This window comes from Equus quagga, chromosome 7 (genome assembly GCF_021613505.1).
Source record: "Equus quagga isolate Etosha38 chromosome 7, UCLA_HA_Equagga_1.0, whole genome shotgun sequence".
Taxonomy (NCBI): domain Eukaryota; kingdom Metazoa; phylum Chordata; class Mammalia; order Perissodactyla; family Equidae; genus Equus; species Equus quagga.
Window position 1 is genome coordinate 81,143,604 of NC_060273.1, and position 23,051 is coordinate 81,166,654.

At 40.4% G+C, this 23,051-nt stretch overlaps 1 protein-coding gene across 2 annotated transcripts in view; it reads left to right on the plus strand.

Moving 5' to 3' along the window:
* The window catches only part of SPOCK1 (SPARC (osteonectin), cwcv and kazal like domains proteoglycan 1), a 477,850-nt gene extending 457,838 nt beyond the window's left edge, over window positions 1-20,012 (plus strand). The window contains exons 8-11 of one of the 2 annotated variants that reach the window (XM_046665421.1): window positions 3,470-3,691; window positions 8,830-8,892; window positions 16,521-16,658; window positions 17,168-20,012. In XM_046665421.1, coding sequence (XP_046521377.1) covers window positions 3,470-3,691; window positions 8,830-8,892; window positions 16,521-16,658; window positions 17,168-17,358 — 614 coding nt within the window. In that variant the 3' untranslated portion in view covers window positions 17,359-20,012. The remainder of the gene's footprint in view (window positions 1-3,469; window positions 3,692-8,829; window positions 8,893-16,520; window positions 16,659-17,167) is intronic. The other variant, XM_046665422.1, reaches the window with a different exon arrangement.
* Window positions 20,013-23,051: the final 3,039 nt, after the last annotated feature.

Genomic DNA, 23,051 nt, shown 5'->3' on the forward strand with positions numbered 1-23,051 from the left:
TATATAGAATCCAAATTTATAGATATCACAATTTACATCATTAGACCTTTATTTTGGAGCACTGAAGTTTTCCTAATGTTTAGCTATTATAAGCAACACTGTGGCAATCATCTTTGATAATTTATTGTTGTGAACATTAGCCAGTTTCCCCAGAAACTCGCAGACGAGTGTCCCCTCCCCTCTCACTGAATTGGCAGAGCCCATCCTCAGAGCCTCTTCATGAGCTGGAGAGGAAAGTCAGGGTGGGTCTGCACACTTGGACTTTGATAGAGTCCCTTGCTGCCTTTAACTCAAAGGCCATTGGGGGTGGGCTTCACACTGTGGCCGATGGGCACAGAATGGCTTACTCAACAACACAATTGTTCAAATATAGGGAGTTTTGCCACAGTCTTTTCTATGTAGCCATTTTTATATTGCTTTGTCAAAATATAAAAACAAACACATTGTTGTTGTTCAAAGCAGAGTATTTCACCCCATCCCTGATCCCACACTTCTTTGGGTAGGATTTCTTAATGTAATGCTCCTGGATTTAATGAAGTAGATAAGAAGTCACCTTAACAACTATTGGTTGGGTTTGCATGCTCAGCAGCCTGGGGTTCACAAGTTTGGATCCCAGGTGCAGACCTACACACCGTTCATCAAGCCATGCTGTGGTGGCATCCCACCCACAAAAAGTAGAAGAAGATGGGCACAGATGTTAGCTCAGCAACAATCTTCCTCAAGGAAAAAGAGGAAGATTGGCAACAGATGTTAGTTCAGGGACAACCTTCCTCACCAAAAAAAAAAGTTTAACCAACATCTGGTCTTCAGCAAAAAAAATAAGAATGATGTCCTTAATTTTTGCTTATTCTTTGCTGTTCATAGCTGTCTAGAAATACTAGTAGAGAATATTGATCAAGGTAACAGTTCTTTCACTAGTTTGGACCTTTTACCTTCAGGGGAAGATAGCTTTTGCTTCCAAAAGAATCTTAGTGTCCAAAGAGTGGTTCTTGGTGCTTGTGTCTGTGGGAAAGGGGAAGATGATTTCTTTCCGTTCCTGCCAGAAGCTTCCTTGGGAGTTTGTGGACAATTAATTCACAGATGATCTAGAGAAACTTTTCCCCAGAATCCTCCAGGAGCAGCCAGGCCCTAGGGCTTTCTAAACAGCCTTTCAACAAAGAGCAGACTGATGTGTGAAGTGCTGCTCCTTGCAGCCTCGAGTCCCGGGAGACTCCTCCTTCAGGCAGCTGGGGCCCCTGCAAAAGACCTGCCCTTGGCCAGAGGCAAAGTGAGTCCCCAAAGAGGCTTTTAGGTTTGATGTCCTGAACCAATTGAAGTGAAGAGAACATAAAGGAATGGTGCTTGGTTAGCCCTCACAGCCACAGGAGGGAGAGACGTTTTGTCAGTCTAAGAGTTCTGTAAGGGAAACATGAAACCCTAGAAGTCTCACATATTTGGGGCCACGTAGAAGGGAAGTTCTGTTCCGCCCTCCCCCTCCACATCAGAGGCAGATGCCTCTTTTCTAGAACCTTCCAAATGGGTGTGGGGTGGGATTGACCTTTAGACTGCTGATCCACCATCTTGGCACTTCTTTTTTGGTGGTCAGTCTGCAGTAAACTCTTCTTTCCCATGTGTTAAAATGTTAATATCCTATAAAATTGATGCGTATTTCATAAAATATCGTATACAAAAGTGTGTGGCCATTTAGTGTCAGAGTAAATCATCTTCCTTTACTCAGGAACCCCTGAGGACCTCATCGTCATAGATTGTTCACTCATGACCTTCAGTCAAAGTAGAGGCCACATTATGTCCCATAGTCTCTCTTCTTGCAAAAGGGGATGTTTTCTAAGATCTCAAAAGAAATAAATTTAAAAATGGAAAGATTTTTATGTTTGAAGGGGTGAACTTTGCAGTAGCTAGAAAACCTCTCTCAAGAAATACTTTTCATTGGGCACTTACCTTGTGCCCATACTGGCCGAGGCTATGGAACGGCACAGGACAGTCTCTGCCCTCCAGGAGCTTGGAGTCTGATTAGCAGGCATTGACAATGAGGCGAAGCACAGGTTCTGTGAGAGCTCAGAGGAGGAGCTGCTGTACTTATTTTACTGGCTTCTCGACAGTGAAGACCCTTTTGTAAAGACACTGCTTTAAAAAGGGTGGGCATGCTTTGCTATACTTGTATCCTGCTGACTAAGCAGGGGTTCCTAGTGATGGACATAGAAACCCAATGACCAGAATGTGGGTAGGAACTCCAGGAGTGGGCAGTCCACCTCATCAGGGCCCTAAATTGCAGTCATCAGATCACCTCCCCTTGTACTGCGTATACTCGGTTATGGCACCCCAGCCAACTGGATGTCCTCAGGGCAGGAGGATTGTGCATCATGTGAGGCGGAGGCAGCCCCGGGAGAGGAGGGATTGAGAACGCAGGCTCAGGGCTGGGCTTCTGGGTTTGAATCCCAGCTCCACAATTGGATGACTTTGCACAAGTAATTTAAGGCTTGAGCTTTTCATCTGACAATGGAGAGGATATAGCATCATTTCACAGGATTGTTACAAGGGTTCAGTGAGATAATTGAACATAGAAGAGTGCCTTAAGTAACACAAAGGTGAACTTTTATCATCATTTTTCCGGGAAAATAAAACCAGTCCTAGAAATCTACCTTATGGAATAACTCGAAATTGCCTGCTACTTTTGATTCTGAAAGAAAGGCCAGTTTTAGATTTGGGGCATGCCTTCGCTGGGGTTTGTCTACTGTAAACTCAATATCCAGAGTGTTAAGCAAAGTATTATTATTCAAGTGCATACAGTTTCCATTGTGGAAACAAATAATTCTTTAAGAAAGCTACCCCTCTTCCCCCAGGGAAATAAGAAAGCAATTATTGTCTGAGTCAATTTGGATTCCATATCATGTATCTCTTGAGGGGGCTGCAGAAAATAAGAGTGGGAATGGAGGCGAGTACCGGGCTTGCTTTCCCGTTAATGCTCAGACTGCTTGGATTCTGCAGTCCTTTGGGACGTAATCAGTGCTTCTGGATTGTGCCACAGTTTCATTTCACTGCCATCCTTTCGACAGTAGTTTCTTTTGTTTTGGTTTTTCAGATTTTTTTCCCTGACTATAAAAACATAGTTTGCACTATATCAGTTAGTCCTCTTACTCACCATGGTCGTGATCTTCCTTTCGGGCATATCCTGTTTTAAGCAAGTCTAGTAAATGAAAACCCGTATTTATATCACAGATAAATTAGCACTGGGGATTTGTTCCCTTTAGAACATATTTTCCTCAAACACTGACTTCTGTTTTAGTGCATTTTAAATTGTTTCATTTAAAAACCAACAACCACCATATATTTTAGCAGAGTGCTGCTGAGACCGTACCCCTGAAGGGAAATAGCCTCAGAGGAGGAGGTGGTGGGGTGGGTCCGGGCCTTTTCTTATAGAGGGAAGATCTGTCTTCTTGGTGGTAGCTGAGATGTGCCCTTTACTCCGCAGGGTTTGACACCAGCATCCTGCCCATCTGCAAGGACTCCCTGGGCTGGATGTTCAACAAGTTGGACATGAACTATGACCTCCTGCTTGACCACTCAGAGATCAATGCCATCTACCTGGATAAATACGAGCCCTGTATCAAGCCTCTCTTCAACTCTTGCGACTCCTTCAAGGATGGCAAGCTCTCTAACAACGAGTGGTGCTATTGCTTCCAGAAGCCTGGAGGTAAGGCAGGAAGGAGGCAGGTGGGGTCCAGAGGCCAGGGCAGCTGTGCTGGACAGGGAAGGAGCACATGTCACGTATCGGGAGGCAGGTAGAGATCAGCAGGCAGAAAGACACAGCTAGAGAATGCAGCTTTCCTCCCATCTAATGACAGGTCCAAAGGCTCTTTTCTCCTAATTTGTTTTTACTTTTAGCATGGGATATTAGAAAACCCAAGAGAGTAATCAAGGCGTCTGTTATTGCAGTCCTCCTTTTGGGAAAATCTCTTAACCATGTTGTGCCTCAGCTTTTTTGTCTGTAAAATTAGTGTAGAAACCTTTGCTACATAATTCCCAAGGTCACTGTGAGATTCTTAATGTGAGAAATACTGTACAAATAGAAGAGTATGGTAATTCCCATTGTCACGTGAATTCTCCATGTGCCCCTTTGAGAAAGCCACTTGTCAGCTTCTCTAGGGTAAATGTGGATTTATACTGAGTGCCTTAGACAAGGATATTTTGGTTATAAATAAACTCCAGCTAACCTAAGAAAGAGACAGGATTTGAGGAGCATACAGAAAGAATACTGGAGTATCTCATGCAATGCAAAGTCTCCCAGGAGAGTCAGCCTGCAGGGGCTCAGACTAGGCACAGGAAGACTCAGGGATCCAGGGGCAGGAGCTCCGAGGCTCCCTGAGGGGCCTCATGGTCTGGCTTTATTCCCTCTGTCTCAACTTCCCAGGCTTTGTGCCCAAGTGTGGTGGTTCACAGCTCATGGGACCAGCAGACACTGGTTTGTGTCTGAATTCCAGTCCCAAGACCCAGAAAAATCTGGTCCAGCTTGGGTCAGGTATCCAGGATAGCATACTACAGCATGGCTATCAGAATCCACCCCACCCACAGGAAAGGAAGATGGGTATTAATATTAAAGTCTTTAGATTGCGTGTGTGTGTGTGTGTGTGTGTGTGTGTGTGTAGAGAGGCCTAATACACACACACAGCAGAACATACTGGCCTTACACATGGCTGCTCAGTGAAAAGTAAGTGTGTGTGTGTTTATAGGATTATAAGATACAGCACAAAAAGCAGACTCACTGATGAAAAGGGCATGTGCCTTTTTAAATTTGAACAATATTTCCAATGTTCCCTCCAAAGAGGTTGTACCAATTTTTAACTCTCACCACAAATATCCAAGAACATCTAGTTCTCCAGGTGTTGCCAATCTTCATGATCATTGCCAAACTGAGGGACAAGAAATTATATTTCCTTATAGTCTTCATTTCTCTTATTATGACTTAAGTTGAGCATCTTTATGTTTGAGACACTCTTGAGTTTCTTTTTCCTTGAAATGTCTATGTTTTTTGTATACTTTTTCCCAATTAGGCTCTTGTGTTTTTTGTTTTCAGTAGGAACTCTCTCTATAGTATGGACATTAGAACTGCTCCGGTCAGATGTATTGCAAATATTTTTTTCCCAACTTTGACTTAGTGCATTTTTGCTAGGAAGAAAATTTAAATTTTAAGATAGTCAAATTTCTACATCTTTTATTTTATGGCTTCTGAGAAGCCATAAAGCTTTCATTAGCCTTAGAAAGGTGTTTCCCACTGCGAGACAGTAAAGCAATTCTCTGTTTTGTTGAGTACCTTTCCAGTTTGTTTGTTTATTTAAACCTTGTATCACTTTAGATTTCTTTGGTGTATGGTCAGGTAGGGTTCCAGCCACCTCCCCCACCCCTAGAGATGGTTATCCCGTTGCCCTTCTGTAATTTATTGACTAACCCAGCTTTCTCTATTATATATGAAATCCCTATATGCGATGTGTATATCTGTCTATTCCTGGGTACTCCATCCTATTATCGAACTATTCATAAATCAGTTCTAAACTGTTTAAATCATAGTTGTTTTACCATATGTTTTAATATCTAGTGAGGCCACCCTCTCCTGCCATTAATCTTTTATCAGAATTATTCTCATATGTTTTAACTCCTTGAACTTTAGAATCAGTTTATTCAATTAAAAAATTTCTTGTTGGTGTTATTTTAGAATCAGGCCAAATTCGATTAATCCGGAGAGAATTGACGGCTCTGTAACATCGAATCCTTTTACCCTAGAGCAGGACCTGCCTGTTAACCAGTGGACTTACAAGTTCTGTTCTCACAGATGTTATAGTTCCCTTGTCTTTATTGTTGTTACCACTGTAAACGAAATCGGTTTTTTTTCCCATTATATTTCCTCACTGGTGCTTGTTTCAATATTGATTTTATTCTCAGCCACTTACTAAATTCTCATTTTGTTTATAATAGTTATTCTGGTTGGTTTCCTTGGATTTTCCAGGTGTGCAATCATATCATCTGCAGATAGTGATAATTTTTTCCTTTTCCATTTTTATACCCCATTTCTTTCTCTCTTCTAATCACATCAGGTAGCACCTCCAAATCGATGTTAAATAATAGCCATGTTTTTTACTTCAAGAGAAATTCTTGGAGTGGTTCAGTTTTAAGCTTAATGACATAGCATTTGGCCTGAGTTCATAGAAAATCATGTGACTTGAGCCAGGGTTCAGGTTTCACCTGAGTGAAACAAAGCCTCAGGGCCAATGCTTACTGCTTCCCCTGGGGCTGTAGTGCCAGGGCCCCCCGAGGGAGGTTACTGCCTTACCCAGCAGACACAGCTGGTCACCTGGCCATAGGGGGCGTCTCTGGATAGGCTGCCCTTTCGGCAACTACTGAGGGAAGCCAGGAGCCCCACCTATGGCACGGCATGGCATCCAGGAGAAGGTGAGCAAAGAAATTTGTTGTAGTTCTGTTTTTTGTTTGTTTCTCATTTTGCGTGTTTCCTCATTTAATAAATTCCCACCAGCTCCCTCCCTGACCTGGAACCAGTTCTGGGATTTCTATTTCACTTCCACGTTTCGTTATTATTTCCTGCTGATTAAGATGTGCACTTGAGGCTAAAATTTTTCCAAGCCACTCCTTTGGCTGTAGACCATAGGTATCACCATCTGGTATTTTTATTATAGTTAATTTGTGGATATTCTACAATTAGGGTTCTGAGTATCTTTTTGGCCAAGAAATTTTGAGAGAGCACCTTTAAACTTTTGAGATGGTTTACTTGCTGACTGGTTTTGATATTATTCTTTAGTTTTATTGCTCAGTTTGAGTTTTAGACGTCTTTTCAAAAGTTCTCATGGGAATTCTATTCTTTGGATCAGTCCTTGAATATTTGCAAATATTTCTATCTTCTTTATCCAAAACCCAAAATGCTAAGTATAAACTTCCTGGAGTCACAGGTTATTTTCGCTTTGTCATTTTAAAACATTATTCTTAGCACTGGGTAAAACTACAGAATAATGTGAACCTATTCTCATTTTTTTCCCCATTTTATTGGTGACGTAATCATTTTGTCTGGAAGCCAGAAGGATTCTTTACCTTGTAGGAACACGAATGTCCTAGGACATGCCTTGGTTTTGCTCAGTCTGTATCCCTTTTTCTTGAGATACGTTATGTTCTGTTGGGTTTGCGTGGTCTCTTCTCAGGAGCATCAGTAACAAGGACGTTTCCTCTCAGTGTTGTCGCTTCAGATACTGCCTTCGTTTCTTTCATTCTTCATCTGGAGTTTTGTCTTGTTCTTTCCTCTGTTTTGCTTGCTATTAGTAGGTCTCAGTCTGATCATTTTTCCTTATCTTTCAATAAATAGAGTTCTTAAAATTACTGTAGGAGAATTTGAGGGAGGGGGTCTTATAATTCGAAACTTGTTTCATAGTAAACTGTCTGACACAGTGTTGATAGGAATGATTGTGACTTTCCTGCTCTTCAGGAACAGTTTTCTAAATGCCTGCAGTTTCTTCTCTACATTTCTGCAGAGTTACAAAGATGAACATTTCCATTTTCAAAATAGGAATAATATTGGTACTTACTTTATACGGTGTTATTAAGATGTAAAGTTCTAGAATATCGTCTGGTACATTCTAAGAATTCAATAAATGTTTATTATTTGTCATAGTAAATGCTACCTTTAATCGTCAACGATGGAATTTATTTCCTGTCTTCAGTTGGTGTCTTTCTCTTGTACTCTGAAATCATCTTAGATCCAGAAGTCAACAAAGTGTACTTTACAGCCAGTTTCTCTCAAGGAACAAGCGGCAAGACCAGGTGGCATTGTGAAATCCACAGAATAATCACTGTAAATAGGTGCTCAGCTACTTTCAACAGGCCCCACACTTGCATGTACAGAGATAGTATAAGTGCTCTGAGAATCAGAGCCCTCTCTCCATGCCTAGAAGACCAGGAGCAAATAGCAGAGCCTCCCAGAGCCACGGGATCTGCAGGGCAGTCATGGTAAGACTCAAGAACTAGGGAGGTCACCTTTTTGCTTGGAATGGAAGTAAGTTCTTCTCTCTGGAGGTAAATGAGTACCGCACGCTTTGATATGCCCTACTTCACCATGTGGCTCCACGGTATCAGTCCTTCGCTTGAGAGCTGACAGTTTTGTGCTTGTCCATGATACCATGTGTTTTATAATTGAAGACTCAGAGTCTGGGAGAGATAAGAGACTTGCCCAAAGTACTCAGCTATGAGGTGGCAGAGCCAAGAGTTAAGGTCTCGCTCTCTAGATCTCCTGTATATCTTCATAGTTGTTCCTTGGGGCCCGGGTTTTTCTTTCCTGGGTAGTGAGCCATGAGGTCTGAAGTAGCCGTTCTAAATCCTCTTTCTGTCCGCAGCAAGACCTGGAGTAGATTAAGTATTTGTCACCTTCCCTCTGGTTAGTTGGTCTGTGGATTCAGAACACTTATACACTAGTAAGCTTTGGTCCCCATTCTCAGCTCATAGAAATCTTAGCTGAGTATTTACTTATATAAAGGAAAAAGTCTATTCGCAAATCACCTATTAGACATCTGGTATTTGCTTGAGTTGGTGGTGGGAAGAAAAATTCCTATATAATGCAAGTAGCCCCCACATACCATTTTAAGGACGTCATGGTACAATTTCTTTTTTAAAATTAGTAACACTAATGGCCTGAATTTGTTTTGCTGCATAGTAACAGCATATGGAGTAATTCCACTCCCAGGTGTGTCATTGTCTACATTTCACGTCAAGAATGAAGCCAATCATTAGAGATTATATCCCGCACCATCTGGAAACTGCCTTTCATAAATTATTTTTTAGGTCTCCCTTGCCAGAATGAAATGAACAGGATTCAGAAGCTCAGCAAGGGGAAAAGCCTGTTGGGTAAGTACAATTTCTTGCCACTCGTTTAAACAACTAATTAAACCATCCATGTCTCTTGTAATATTAAGCACAGCAATGGTTATTCAATTAGGGCTCAGTGTTTTGTGAAATAAATGCCTTGTTTTACCCCAGACAGGGCTCTTCCAGGCAGCTGGTAATATGCCACAGTCAGCTGGACATAATCTGAAGATCGTTTAGCTGGTTGAGAGCTGCTGCATGCTCCATCAGCAAGAGGAGAGGTCAAAAGTCAGCCCAGGACTAGAATCCAGCACCATCTCTATGGTTGACTCCTCCCTGACCTTGGCTCCAATGAACCTTGGCTTTTTCTTCTTTCCACTACAGCCATTGAATGGAGCTCTCAAGTGTTCCTTCCAACTCTAAAATTACAAGGTCTATAAATTATAGAATTTCCTGTATTCCCTAGATCATGTTGTCCATTCAAAGAGAAAGATGAGCTGTACTCCCTTATAAATTTATCAGATAGGATTCAAGGACTTGAGTGTGCTTAAGTGTATTTCTCTGTCTCATGTGTGTAATCCCTAGAAGGAGGCGTGAACCTGTTTAGACACTGCATGTTTCTCCTCTTAAGGCGGAAGCACATGGGTTGTGTGTGTGTGTTTCCACTTCCCTTTTAGCTCCTTGCCCTCGTTTCTCCAGCACTCAGGGGTTGTTGTGGCATTCAGATAAGCCTGTCCCTGAGATGCTGGTAAACCTTATTTGTTTGATGAAGAAAGGAGTCTGCATTGCTTTCCTTGCTTTTTAAAAAGAGAGCTGATGGGCCAGCCCCAGTGGCCCAGTGGTTAAGTTCGGTGCGCTCCACTTTGGCAACCTGGGTTTGGTTCCTGTGTGTGGACCTACACCGCTCTGTTAGTAGCCATGCTGTGCTGGTGGCCCACATACTAAAAAATAGAGGAAGATTGGCACAGATGTTAGCTCAGGGTGAATCTTGCTTAGCATGCACAAAAAAAGCTGACAGCTGCAACACAATAATTTAGAATTATTCTTGTTACGTAGTCAGAAGCAGGTGCATTCCCTAAGCAGCCTGCCATTTCAGAAGTTTATCTCTTTACTTGAATAAAATGGGCAAGTTTTATGCAGATTGTCAAATGTAGGTGGTCTGTGAACTCTGGCAAGTTCTCTTCTGGTTTTTGGGTCACCTCATAGTGAATACTCCTTTTTTCTACTGTTGAAAATGTCTTATCTTAGTGGCTTGCCTCAGACTTTCCACTGCAGATACACCCTGTTCAACTCAGAAAGAACTCCAAAGTTGTGATTTTGACCTGTCTGGGCCTCGGTTCTTCTCCCATGTAAGAAATCTTCCTGATATGAAGGCAGAGTGGCTGGATTCCTCCTCCCTAGGTTTTCCATAGGTTTTTCTCCAGGGCAAGGACTTATGTTTAGTGATCTGATTCCTCCACATGGGAGGTTATTTTGGATTTGAGTGATGTGCCTAAGATCCACAGGTAGTTATAGAACTAATATAATGCTATTTTAAAACATTTATTTTCAATGGGTATGGATATCTTCTTACTGCTACTGATATACTTCTACTGTGATGTGAGATAGAATGTTCCTTTTCCATTTTCCCCAGCTCACATGAATGAAATGCCTACCTTTGTCCTACCATGAATTCTACCTAGTTTTTTTTTTTATTAAAGATTTTATTTTTTCCTTTTTCTCCCCAAGCCCCCCGGTACATAGTTGTATATTCTTCATTGTGGGTCCTTCTAGTTGTGGCATGTGGGACGCTGCCTCAGCGTGGTTTGATGAGCAGTGCCATGTCTGCACCCAGGATTCGAACCAACGAAACACTGGGCTGCCTGCAGCGGAGTGCACGAACTTAACCACTCGGCCACGGGGCCAGCCCTGCCACCTAGTTTTAAAGCTTACTTTATCTCACCTCCCCACATATAGAGATTACTCTAGCTGACTCATAAAAATGCCATTTATCTGCTTAAAAATCATTTTTCTTGTGGGGAAAGCTCCTAATATAATAAATGTATATTCAGGGGCATTCAGATCAAAATAAATAAATAAATAAATAAAACAAGCAACAAGTTATAATCAGTTATAATAACTGCCTACTTAGAAAAAGTGGTAATCTTATTTTAGAGCAGCACTTGCTTCTTACCAACCTGGGGCTCAGCCTAATATGCATTTTTTTTCTTTTTTGGTTTATTAAGTGCTATTGTTTTCCAGCTGCAGCTGAAGGAGGAAGAGGAGCATTTCCCCAGCTCTCTACTTGTCCACAAACTTCTCTGCCTTTGGGTTCTTGAGAGCATTTACTTTTTCTCTTCCTTCCTAGCTATGAGCTGATTTGATCTCTGAGAGCCTGGTCATCCTGGAATAGCCTGGTGAGAAGAGTGTTTAAGAGTAGTTCCTAGAATCCGCTGAATCTGGGCTTAAATCTAGGTCTGAATAGATATCTTCAAAGTGCCAAGAGGAAATAACTTTGAATGTAGAATGTGAAACTTTTCCCAATGATCATTCAAGTGTGATCATAGATTCAGTGAGTTTACTAACCAGACTCACTAATGTATCACTAAAGAATTTACTCTACAGAAGACAAACAAGATATGCTGCTAAATCTAAATATGACCTAGAAAGATGTTTTGACAGCAAGCTAAAATTAAAATTTCAGACTGTTGGGGGCAGTGGGAAAAAGGTGGTAGAAACGTGTTAAGTTTCTGGTTTATTCAGGGAGAAAAGAAAACATACATTAACTTTAGATCTTAAACATGCTTCTCTGTGGAAAATTTAAGGGTAAAAATAAGAATATTAGCATGTATGGTTTTTAAATCTATAGAAGAAAAATATGGAATAAAGAAAACTTGATCATTTCAATGAAAGGGGTGAAATGAAAAATAGGAAGCACAAAATATAGTGGTAGGAATAAGAGCAAGCATATCTGTAATCACAATAAATGTGAATGGGCCAAACTCATTTATCATGAGGCAGAGACTATCAACTGGTATTTTTAGAGTTGCACATAAAACAATTCTACAGAAAGTTGAAATTAAAAGATAGTAAAATCTGACAAAAGTAAGTACTTTGTTTTGAATTCTAAAAACAAAGCTAGAATATCGTCTTTCTGAAATGTTCCCTTTACCATATTATGTCATCAATTGGTATACCCATAACTTTAAAACATAATAGAATTACAAGGAGGAATTGTCACAGCTGCAATCATTATCAGAGACTTTAATATACCTCTTCATGAAACTTACAGTTCAAGTAGACAAAAAATATATAGAATTGAATAACATGATTTATTAGCATTCATATACATGTATTCCTTTAAATAAGCATAGAATATATTAGAATATAAACTTTTCAAAAACACAAATGAAATATTTTGCCATGGATTATGCCACAAAAGAAAACTCAAGTCTCAAAAAAACTATCACAGATCAAATTCACTCACTACAACAGAATGAAAGTAGAAGTCAAAAATGAGATTATCAATCCCTGTACATTTTGGCAATTTTATCAATAATTAGTCAAAGATGAAGTAAAGCAAAAACTACAAAACATTTAGGACTAACTAGAAGACCCAACTAGATAAAAAACCATGAAATTAATTTAAATCAAATTCAAAATACTACTTTCATCCTCCAAAATAGGCACCATGCCCAAAATATTTTTATGGTGAATCCTTCATGGAAGAGATCATTCTCATATTATATAAAATGTATAGAATATAGAAAAGTACTGGAATCATTTTATGAATTAGTTGCTTTGATACAGAAATTGAAGAAACAAAAGCATATTGCTCTATCCCTTAGTAACACAGATGCAAAAGGATTAGCAAATTGAATCAGTAATATTCTAGTAATGTATCATGACCAAGTAGTATTTATTCCAGGAAAGCAAAGATACATTTTTAATTGTGTCACCAATAATTCACTTCATTAAAAGTATAAAAAGGATAGAAAAAATACATATAGCGGATTAAAAATCATATGATTTTTTTCAAGTGTTAAAAATGTTATTGAATCAGAAGAAATAGTAAAACGGAATGGACCAATTATTAATAAGGAGATTAAATCAGTAATCAAAAATCTCTCCGTGAAAAAAAGCCCAGGCCCAGATACCAAATGTCTTCACTGGTGAATTTTGCAAAACATTTAAAGAAAATGTAATACTAATCCTTCTCAAACTCTTCAAAAAATCAAGGAGCGGGAACACTCCCAAACTCATTTTATGAGACCAGCATTAACCTGCTACCAAAGCCAGAAAGGCACTACAAGAAAACTAAACTACAAGCCAATATCCTTGATGAATATAGATGCAAAAACTCTCAATAAAATACTAGAAAAATGAATTCAGCAGCACATTAAAAGAATCATTCACCATGATCAAGTGTGATTTATCCCTGGGATGTAAGTATGGTTCAACATATGCCAATCAACCAATGTGATACATTACATTAAAAAATGAAGGATAAAAATCATATGATCATCTCAATGGACACAGAAAAACCATATGACAAAATTCAACATCCATTCATGATAAAAACTTTCAACAAATTATTTATAGAAGGAATGTACCTCAACATAATAAAGTCCATAAATGACAAGCCCACAGCTAACATCATACTCAATGGTGAAAGGCTGAAAGCTTTTCCTCTAAGATCTGGAACAAGACAAGGATGCCCACTTTCACCACTTCTATTCAACATAGTACTAGAAGTCCTGGCCAAAGCAATCAGGCAAGAAAAAGAAATAAAAAGCATCAGAATTGGAAAGGAAGAAGTAAATTGTCTCTGCTTGCAGATGACATCATTTTATATGTAAAAAATTCTAGAAACTCCATCCCAAAATTGTTAGATATAATAAATGAATTCAGTGATGTTGCAGGATACAAAATTAACAAACAAAAATCAGTAGCATTTCTATACACTAACAATAAATTATCTGAAAAAGAAAGAAAACAATCTCATTTACGATAACATTAAAAACAATAAAATACCTAGGAATAAATTTAACCAAGAAGGTGAAAGATCTCCACACAGAAAATTACCAGAATTAATGAAAGGAATCAAAGAAGACACAAATAGATGGAAAAGTATTCTGTGTTCATGGACTGGAAGACTTAATATTGTTAAAATGTCCATACTACCCAAAGCCATCTATAGATTCAATGCAATCCCTATCAAGATTCCAATGGCATGCTTTACAGAAGTAGAAAAAACAATCCTAAAATTCATATGGAACCAGAAAAGACTCTGAATAGCCAGAGAAATCCTGAGAAAGAAGAACAAAGCAGGAGGCATCACACTTCCTGATTTCAAGCTATATTATAAAGCTATAATCGAAATAGTATCGTCATGGCATAAAAAAAGACATAGAGACCAATGGAACAGAATCAAGAGCCCAGAAATAAACCTATGCATATATGGTCAACTATTGTTTGACAAGGGAGCCAAGAAGACTCCATGGAGAAAAAATGGTACTGTGAAAACTGGATATTCACATGTAAAAGAATAAAACTAGACCCCTATCTCACACTGCTCACAAAAATTAACTCAAAGTGGATTGAAGACTTAAATGTAAGACTAGAAACCATAAAATTCCTAGACGAAAACATGGGAAACAGGCTTCGTGACATGAGCCTGGGCAATGATTTTTTGGATATGACGCCTAACGCACAAGCAACAAATCAAAAATAAGTGAGACTATATCAAACTTAAAAGCACAGCAAAAGAAACAATCAACAAAGTCAAAAAACCTATGGAATGGGAAAGAATATTTGGAAACCATATATCTGATAAGGGGTTAATATCCAAATATTCTAGAGCAAATTAAGCTGAACTATCACTGCAGGTAAAAATGAGAAAGCTAAGGCTGTCTTACTTTGGGTAAATCATGAAAAGGCAGGATTCTTTGGAAAAGACAATAACACAGAGAAAAGTAGAAGGCAGCAGCAGAAGATGAAGACCAAATATGAGATGGATGGACTCCATAAAAGAAGCCCTAGGCGTGAGTCTACAGGAGCCGGGTAAGGCTGTTGAGGATAGAACATTGTGGACATCATTATTCATAGGGTCACCATGACTTGAAGCCAACTTGATGGCATGTAATAATATAATAAATCCAAAGTATATAAGGAACTCATACAACTCAATAGCAAAAACCCCAAATAATCCAATTTAAAATTGGGCAAAGGTCTGGCCTGGTGGCACAGTGGTTAAGTTCGCACGTTCTGCTTCAGCGGCCCGGGGTTTGCCGGTTCAAATCCCAGATGTGGACATACACACCGCTTGTCAAGCCATGCTGTGGCAGGTGTCCCACATGTAAAGTAGAGGAATAGGCATGGATGTTAGCTCAGGGCCAGTCTTCCTTAGCAAAAAGAGGGGGATTGATGGCAGATGTTAGCTCAGGGCTAATCTTCCTCAAAATGAATAAATAAATAAAAATGGGCAAAGGACCTGAACAGACATTTTTTGAAAAAATACATACATATGGCCAACAGGTACATGAAAAGGTGCTCAACATCACTAATCATTAGGAAAGTGCAAATCAAAACCACAATGAGATCACCTCATGCCTATTAGAATGGCTATCATCAAATAGACAAGAGATAACAAATGCCAGTGATGATGTGGAGAAAAGGGAACCCTTGTGCATTGTTGGTGGGATTGTAAACTGGTATAGCCACTATGGAAAACAGTATGGAGAGTCCTTAAAAAAATTACAAATCAAACTACCATATGCTCTAGTAGTCCTACCTCTGGGAATATATCGAAAGGAAATGAAAACACTATGCCAAAGAGATTTCTGCACCCCATGTTCAAAGCAGCATTATTTACAATAGCCAAGACATGGAAACAACCTAAGCGACATCAACAGAGGAATGGATAAAGAAATTGATACATACATCCATGTATCCCATATGTATATAATAGAAATTATTCAGCCATAAAAAGGAAATCCTGCCAATTGCAACAACATGGATGGCCCTTGAGGGTGTTATGCTAAGTGAAATAAGTCAGACAGTGCAAGACAGAATACTGTATGATCTCACTTACATGTGGAATCTAAAAAACAGAAAAACAAGATCATAGAGAAAGATCAGATTTGTGGTTACCGTAGGTGGGGGAGAGAGGATTGGAGTAAGGTGATCTTCCAGTTATAAGATAAATAAGTACTAGGGATGTAATGTACAACATGACGACTACAGTTAAAACTGCTGTATGGTATATATCTAAGTTGCTAAGAGAGTAAATCCTAGGAGTTCTCATCACAAGGAAAGAAACCTTTTTTTTGCATCTATATGAAATGATGGATGTTAAGTAAATCTAATTTCACAATATATTTAAGTCAAATCATTATGCTGTATACCTGCAACTTATGCAGCACTCTATGTCAATTACACTCAAAACTGGAAAATAAAAAGTTGTTCCCCATTTATGATTTAAAGGGAAAAATAACTTATCAAAGAAGGAATAGAAGGAACCTGTCTAACCTTGAGCGAGTCCCAGGGTCCTGTAATCTTGACTAAGTAATAATCAGCCACCCCCCTCCCCTGTGGTCCTGCGGCAAGTGCCCTGTCTGGTGCGTGAACCCGCTTCTCTGCCTTGGAGGGCATTAACCCTGAGTATCTCTGCACTTCTCTGATTCCCCCAGGAGCGTTCATACCGCGGTGTAATGAGGAGGGCTACTACAAAGCCACGCAGTGCCACGGTAGCACGGGGCAGTGCTGGTGTGTGGATAAATACGGGAACGAGCTAGCCGGCTCCAGGAAACAGGGAACTGTGAGCTGTGGTGAGTAAGGGTTTCTGCACTGGCCCCGCAGTGACCTCTGGTAACCTGGAGGTCCTCGCTATGTTAGGATCTGAGCAGAAGAATTTTAAGAGGTGGCTGTGGTCTACAGTGAGTGAGTTTACAGTGGAGACAGAGTACCTGAAATCACATGAGACTAGGCATAGCTTTTCGAGTGGTGGGAACTCACCACGACCAGTGGGCTGGATGACAGTTTTTGACAATCAGGAACTGCTGCAGGCAAAGAGCGACTTAGGCTGCCTTCGCTGTTCACTTAGGATTATAAACCTCCCAAGAAGGTAGAAGCATCTCAAAAATTCTGGGGCTGATCTCAGAACAAAGCTTGTGGTCCATGCCGTGTAGACTAACTCTACTTGAAGAAGGATGCTCCCACCTTCAGAAAGGAAAGTGCATGGTTTTGCCCTACAGTTAAGTCACACGCGAGGGAATGACCAACATGGATCACGAGTAAGCAGAAACTAACCTTAAATCTTTTTCCCTTACTGTTTCAGAAGAGGAGCAGGAAACCTCAGGGGATTTCGGCAGCGGTGGCTCCGTGGTCCTGTTGGACGACCTAGAGGATGAAAGGGAGCTGGGACCAAAGGACAAATTGGGGAAGCTGAGGGTGCACACCCGGGCAGTGACGGAGGATGATGAGGACGAGGATGATGACAAAGAGGATGAAGTCGGGTACATATGGTAGTCCCCATGAGGAAGAGGACACGAGGTTTGCACAAAATTGCAAGTCACTTCCTGTTCCTGCATTTGTATCTAAGACTCCACGGCACCAAGGTCTCTTCTCCATTGTTGCTCTCTATACCTAACCTAAGGTTTGGAAGACAACTCTTTGTTCCCAGAGCATTCTGATTTTGCATACAGTTGTGTGGGAAGAAGAGTGTTATGTTTTGTTTTGTTTTTTCTATGGGAATGGCTGGCTGCATCAGAGCCCCCTTCCCTCCCCTGAGATTTCTGCAATGAGCATGTGATTTATGTGGGATTCTGACAGTGCAGGGAGCCCCCGCCCTCTAAACGTCCATGGCCCTTTTTGATCACCCACAAGGTGGTGATTACAGCATGGTTCCCAGCCTTACAGTGTCTAAGTGCTTTTCTTGTGTCCTGTAGATGTTGTGGAAAACACACCACACTGTACCTTTCCCCCTGGCCCCACCACCCCTGGTGTTTATTATTGAAAATTAGTTTTTCACGTCACTGTATCTGGCTTCCTACAAACAACAGCCTTAATTCAGTCAAGCACCCCTTTGGGGAATTGATTTTCTTTATTTAAAAAAATGGTGTCTGGATGCTTCTCTCTGTACTTGCATAAATATGTATGTCTGTACAGAAGAGACTGTGCATGTGCATGCCTCACACGCACAGAGTACACACACCTCTCAGAAAAAGCAGGTACCTATTAAAAAGTCATTTGGAAAACAATTACAAATTTTTCAGCTTGTCCAGACCTGGCTCACAATTTCTGGAGTAGGGAATTTGTATCGAAGTCCTTTCTTGCACTAACAGTTGGCACTTGTCGCCTGCAGGCTGAGGAGGTTTCTTCTCTATGCATCAGTAGAGTTACTGGAAGCCTCTTTGATTTGGATAAGCCTCTCTCTGCCTAAATCGCTTTTCCCGCAGAAGCCATGCGACTCCCATGTGGGCAGCTTCACAAGCCATCTCTTTCATTTCAGCTCAAAGCCCCCTCGGACTGCAGCACTTCTGTCTGCCGCAGGTTCCCCCCTTCCCTACCTACTCAAGGGCTTTTTCTAAGGCATGTATGCACACCCCTGCTCTCTGAGAAGACAGTACCATGGTGTTCCTTAGCAGAAGAAAATTCAGGCTTCTAGACTCACTGTTTTGCTTTTGCTCCCTTTCTATCCACACATCATGAGGACAGTATAAAAGCTGTATGGATTTTATATCGTTCATCGTTTGTAAAAAATCCTAGATGGAGACCTAGAAAGAACTTTCTAGTAGCACATGGAAGCTGGGTTGGATTTTTAGGAGCTAGTTCTGCCACCACCCCGTCACCCGAACAAGTGTCAAGATACTGATGAAAGCCCTTGACCATTGTATTTATTGTCCCTAAGTCAAGTCATTATTAGAGTCTATCTCCAAATTTCGTAGCTTTTAGGATGTCTCCCCTATCAAGCTGGTCCAGATACAAGTACCAAAGAGTAGTCCAGTGTACCAGCCCTTAAGCTCCTGCCCCACCTGGTTTCCACCTACCTGGATGCCCTAATCAGCCAGCCAGCAAGGCTCTCTGACCCACATTTGTTTTTCGTCCCTTCCCTGTGAGCTCCACCCAGTCTATAAGAAGATCAGACAAACTCAGGCAAAAAATATATTCAGCCAAACCATGATCACAGTGGCAGCTGACCACTCCCCCACCCTAAACTGACTATTTGTTTGTATTTTACCAGCCCACTTCAAAACTAGCATTCTCCCTTGCATTGGCCAGATAAAGTGTCATTATCCCTACCTAGAGTTAGTGTCAGATGGGAAATGAACATACTTGATATAGTGAACTCATTTGGCCCGACAGACACAAGTACAACCAGGACCCTAGGTGTAAAGAGACCGTGGGCAAGCTCTGTATTGGGATCTCAAGTCCATCATCTCTGTTTCGATATTTATTTTTTCTCACTTGAACAAAACTCTGAGATCATAATTTAGAAAACAGGTGCTTAATTGCAGCTAAATGACAATAGAGTGTATAAAAGAATCAAGACGTTAAAAAAATCTCAGTTTAGACCATCAAAGAAAACCATTGTTACTATCATGCACAAGAGAACAAATTAAAATCGACAAATTGATTTCACTTAGAGAAACTTCTAGGAACAGAGTGAACCACTGATTTTAATTTGCCTAATTATCTTATGACAAGTGTCAAATTAAGATGACACTTAAAGATCCTCAGCATTAACTTAATGATGGAGAAGAGGGCTCAGTAGTCAATTCCCAGTAAGGTAATGAGATGCTCGTTTTCAGAGAGATTCCAAGATATTTTAATTCATGAAAATATTAAATAAAAAGCCATCCCCAGACTGGAACCCAAAATCAATGGAGCAACGTTAATGCCACTTTTCATGCCTCAGTTTGGCGTGACAGCAGTAGATTTCTTTAAGGGGCTTTAGTACTTTTCACAAGTAGTAAAGAGTAGATTTTTTAGTTATCTTCAGAAGTAGAATTTTTGTTTTCCTCTTTTTTGGCAGGAGTCCTTCAGCTAGTGACTGAGTATACATAAAAATCTTGATTGAAAAAAATAGTACTGTGATGCACCATCCCTTCTTTGAGACAGGCACTGAGTTGAATCCTCACTACTCAGTTTGGGAAACTCCTTAGGTAATTGTTTTATTCTTGTTCTTTTATTACCATTTCCTTGGCATCCAATTTAAATCCCAGAATTTTCTTCCACCATGGTTAGTTGTCTGCCATATTAATGTATTTTGTTTCCACAAACATCCCAGGCATGGGAATACCTTAACATTGAATTTGAGGTTTCGTATCAGTTTCCCTTTCCTTATGCCCATTTCTCCACGCCCAGCAGTGAGTAATGATGTGTCTGTCCAGGTCTGCCCCTCTGCCCTTCCCAGGATGCATTCACATTTGCTTTTTACCTTGACCACACTGTACAGTAACAAACATCCAAGAGTCCTTTCTACAGTGGGTGGTTTTGGTCTTTTTATACCTTTTCTCAAAGTCACTGATGTTTGTCCCTGTTCTGTGTGTAGCATTGTAATGAGAGCCACCAAATCCTGAGTGTCAGTTTGTTGTCTCTATTGTAGATGAAATAGTGAAGTAGAAAAACCTAGTAAATTCTGAATGCTTTTCCACGTAGACTTATCTGGAATGTGAACACGACTCTTTCTTTGGTTAATAGTAAATGCTTAACTGTAGTCCTGAGTAGGTACATTTCTGTCTGTCTCAATAAATTTTAATTTGTCTGCAACATCTGAGTGTTTGTCTTTTGTTACCTTGGATGTAAACTCACCAGCCCACGTCCACAGGTGATCTCTGGAGAACAGCGTGGGCAGATGAAGGGCCTTCAAGTCCTCCGTATGTGGCAGGGAGGTCGACCTGCTGTGAGCTGGGCCTGTCCTGGCTCCTCTCAAGCCCATGCGTGCCCTGTACCTGTTCACTCTAGAACCGTATCACCTGAACCCTCTTTCTGCTGCTTTCACCTCTCTCAGGCTTCAACTTTGTTATTTAGTCCTCAACTATCTATCTATCAGATTTCGCTGTTGACATCTTGTTTATGACCTTACGCTTTTTCAACTCTGCCTATTCCTTCCCTCCCCAGTCAGTTATTCTCCAATTCTCCTGAAAAAAAAATCTCTCTCTTTCTACAGGAACTCTGAGTTCTCCTCAGCTCATGGATCAACACTCAGATGCTTGTCAAACATCAGAAAGCATCCACATTGGAACAGGAATGATTTCCTTTCCACCTTTATCCACAGTCAGGCCAGTGTGTCTATGACTTAATTATACCCTGAGTGAGTAATTTCACCATGAGCTGAGGTAGAAACTATCTTATGAATAATTCCATTCCTTTACCCCATGGACTGGATTTTACAGACAATTTACAGATCGACAGTTCAAGGAAAGGTGCTTCATAAATCCATGAAATAACTAATGTCAGGAGAACATGGTCAATATGAAGCCTCTGGGGTAGTTAGAGGGTACATTAAAGAGAGGTTGGCATTTGCGGACACCCTTCAAATTCCTCTCACACTGGCACAGTTGTACAGGTCAGGCATCACATTTCTTCTCAGGTCATGCCTTCACAGATGCCGCCTTGATCCATTAGAGGCCAGGACCAAAGGAAGGAGAGCTGGAAGCCAGTTCTCCAGCTTTGGTTATCCGGTGTGAGCAAAACGGTCGCAGTACCCTCTCACAATTGTGTCAGTTGTAAGATTTGCTTTGACAAATTGATTCAAGGAAAGACGAAGATTTCAAAAGTTGTTCACTCAACAACCTTTGTAGATATATGAGTAGATTTGTAGATTTCTAGATTAATATATGTTGGATGAATGAATGCAGCCACCACATTCAGTTCTGGGAACACAAACGTGAGTAAAACCTGGTCCCTGCTCTGTTAAGTTGTTATCTCCTTGGAAACAACAGACAAATAAATAACTGTTAGAATATAGGTTGATGGAAATCTTAATTGACACCAGTGACTGCTGCAGCCTTGTTAAAGCTTGCCTTTCTTGCTTCCTTTATCTGTCATTCTCTGGGTTTTCTCTTACCTCTCAGCCCATTCCTTTTAGGTCTCCTGTGTATCCTTTTGTTCAGCCAGTTCTGTTAATATTGATGGTCCTCAGATCTGTGTGCCTGGCCCACTTCTCTTTGGATTCACATGCTTTCTCTGGATATTATTCTCCGTCTAGATGGTTTCAACCATCCCCTCCACTCTGGGAAGCCCCCACTCTCTCTCTCGAGTATAGGTTTTGACTTCCACTCCATTCTGAAACGATTACCTGCCAATTAGATAATTCCCACTGACACTTCAATGTCAAACCTTAAAAAATCAAAACGATAGATGACTGAAACACAGAGGAATATGCCTATGACAAGAGGAGTCAGCAAGGCTTTTCGTCAACAAGTCCTAACAAGCATGAGCCATAAAGGAGAAGATTGGTAAACTTCGCTCCATCAAAATTAACAACACATCATAAACAAACTTGAAAGATAACCAAGAAACTAAAGAAGATATTGGTGACATAAAACAGATGGGGGATCAAGATATAAATCTTTTTTAAACTCCTAAAAATTGATAAGGAAAATACAGCCCAACAGACTAACGGGGAAAAGATAAAAACAAGTGATTCATAGAAGACACCTGAATGGCAGAGAAACCAGGCTTACCCTCACTGATGGTCAGAGAAGCACAGATTAAAGCAATGATTATAAATTTTCACTCAGGAAAAAAATCTTGATCATGTCAAGTGTTGATGAGAGCGTGGTATAAAGAACATTCTTGTACACTGTACAGTCAGAACAGCCAGACGGAGGGCAGCTTATCAGTAGCTCTCAAAATAAGAGTATACATGTTAGGACCCAGTAATTCCACTTCTCCGTAACTACTCATAGGGGGAAAACATCATGCTAATTTACAAAGATACATGTAAAAGTATATGCATTGAAGCATCGTTTGTTATGATAGGAAATCTAGGACAAAACTAAATATCCATCAATGGGCATATTGGGTGAGTCCATAGTCTGGAATAGTATGCGGCAGTCAAAAAGAATGATGTACTTTCACATGCACTGACTTAGCAAAACTTCTAAAATAGAAGTTGTATGAGGAAAAAGAAGTCAAGTGATATATAGAGTATGAGATATGTAAGTTAGATATGTAGAAGGTGATACTATTCATTTTCTCTGGGTAAGTGTGGA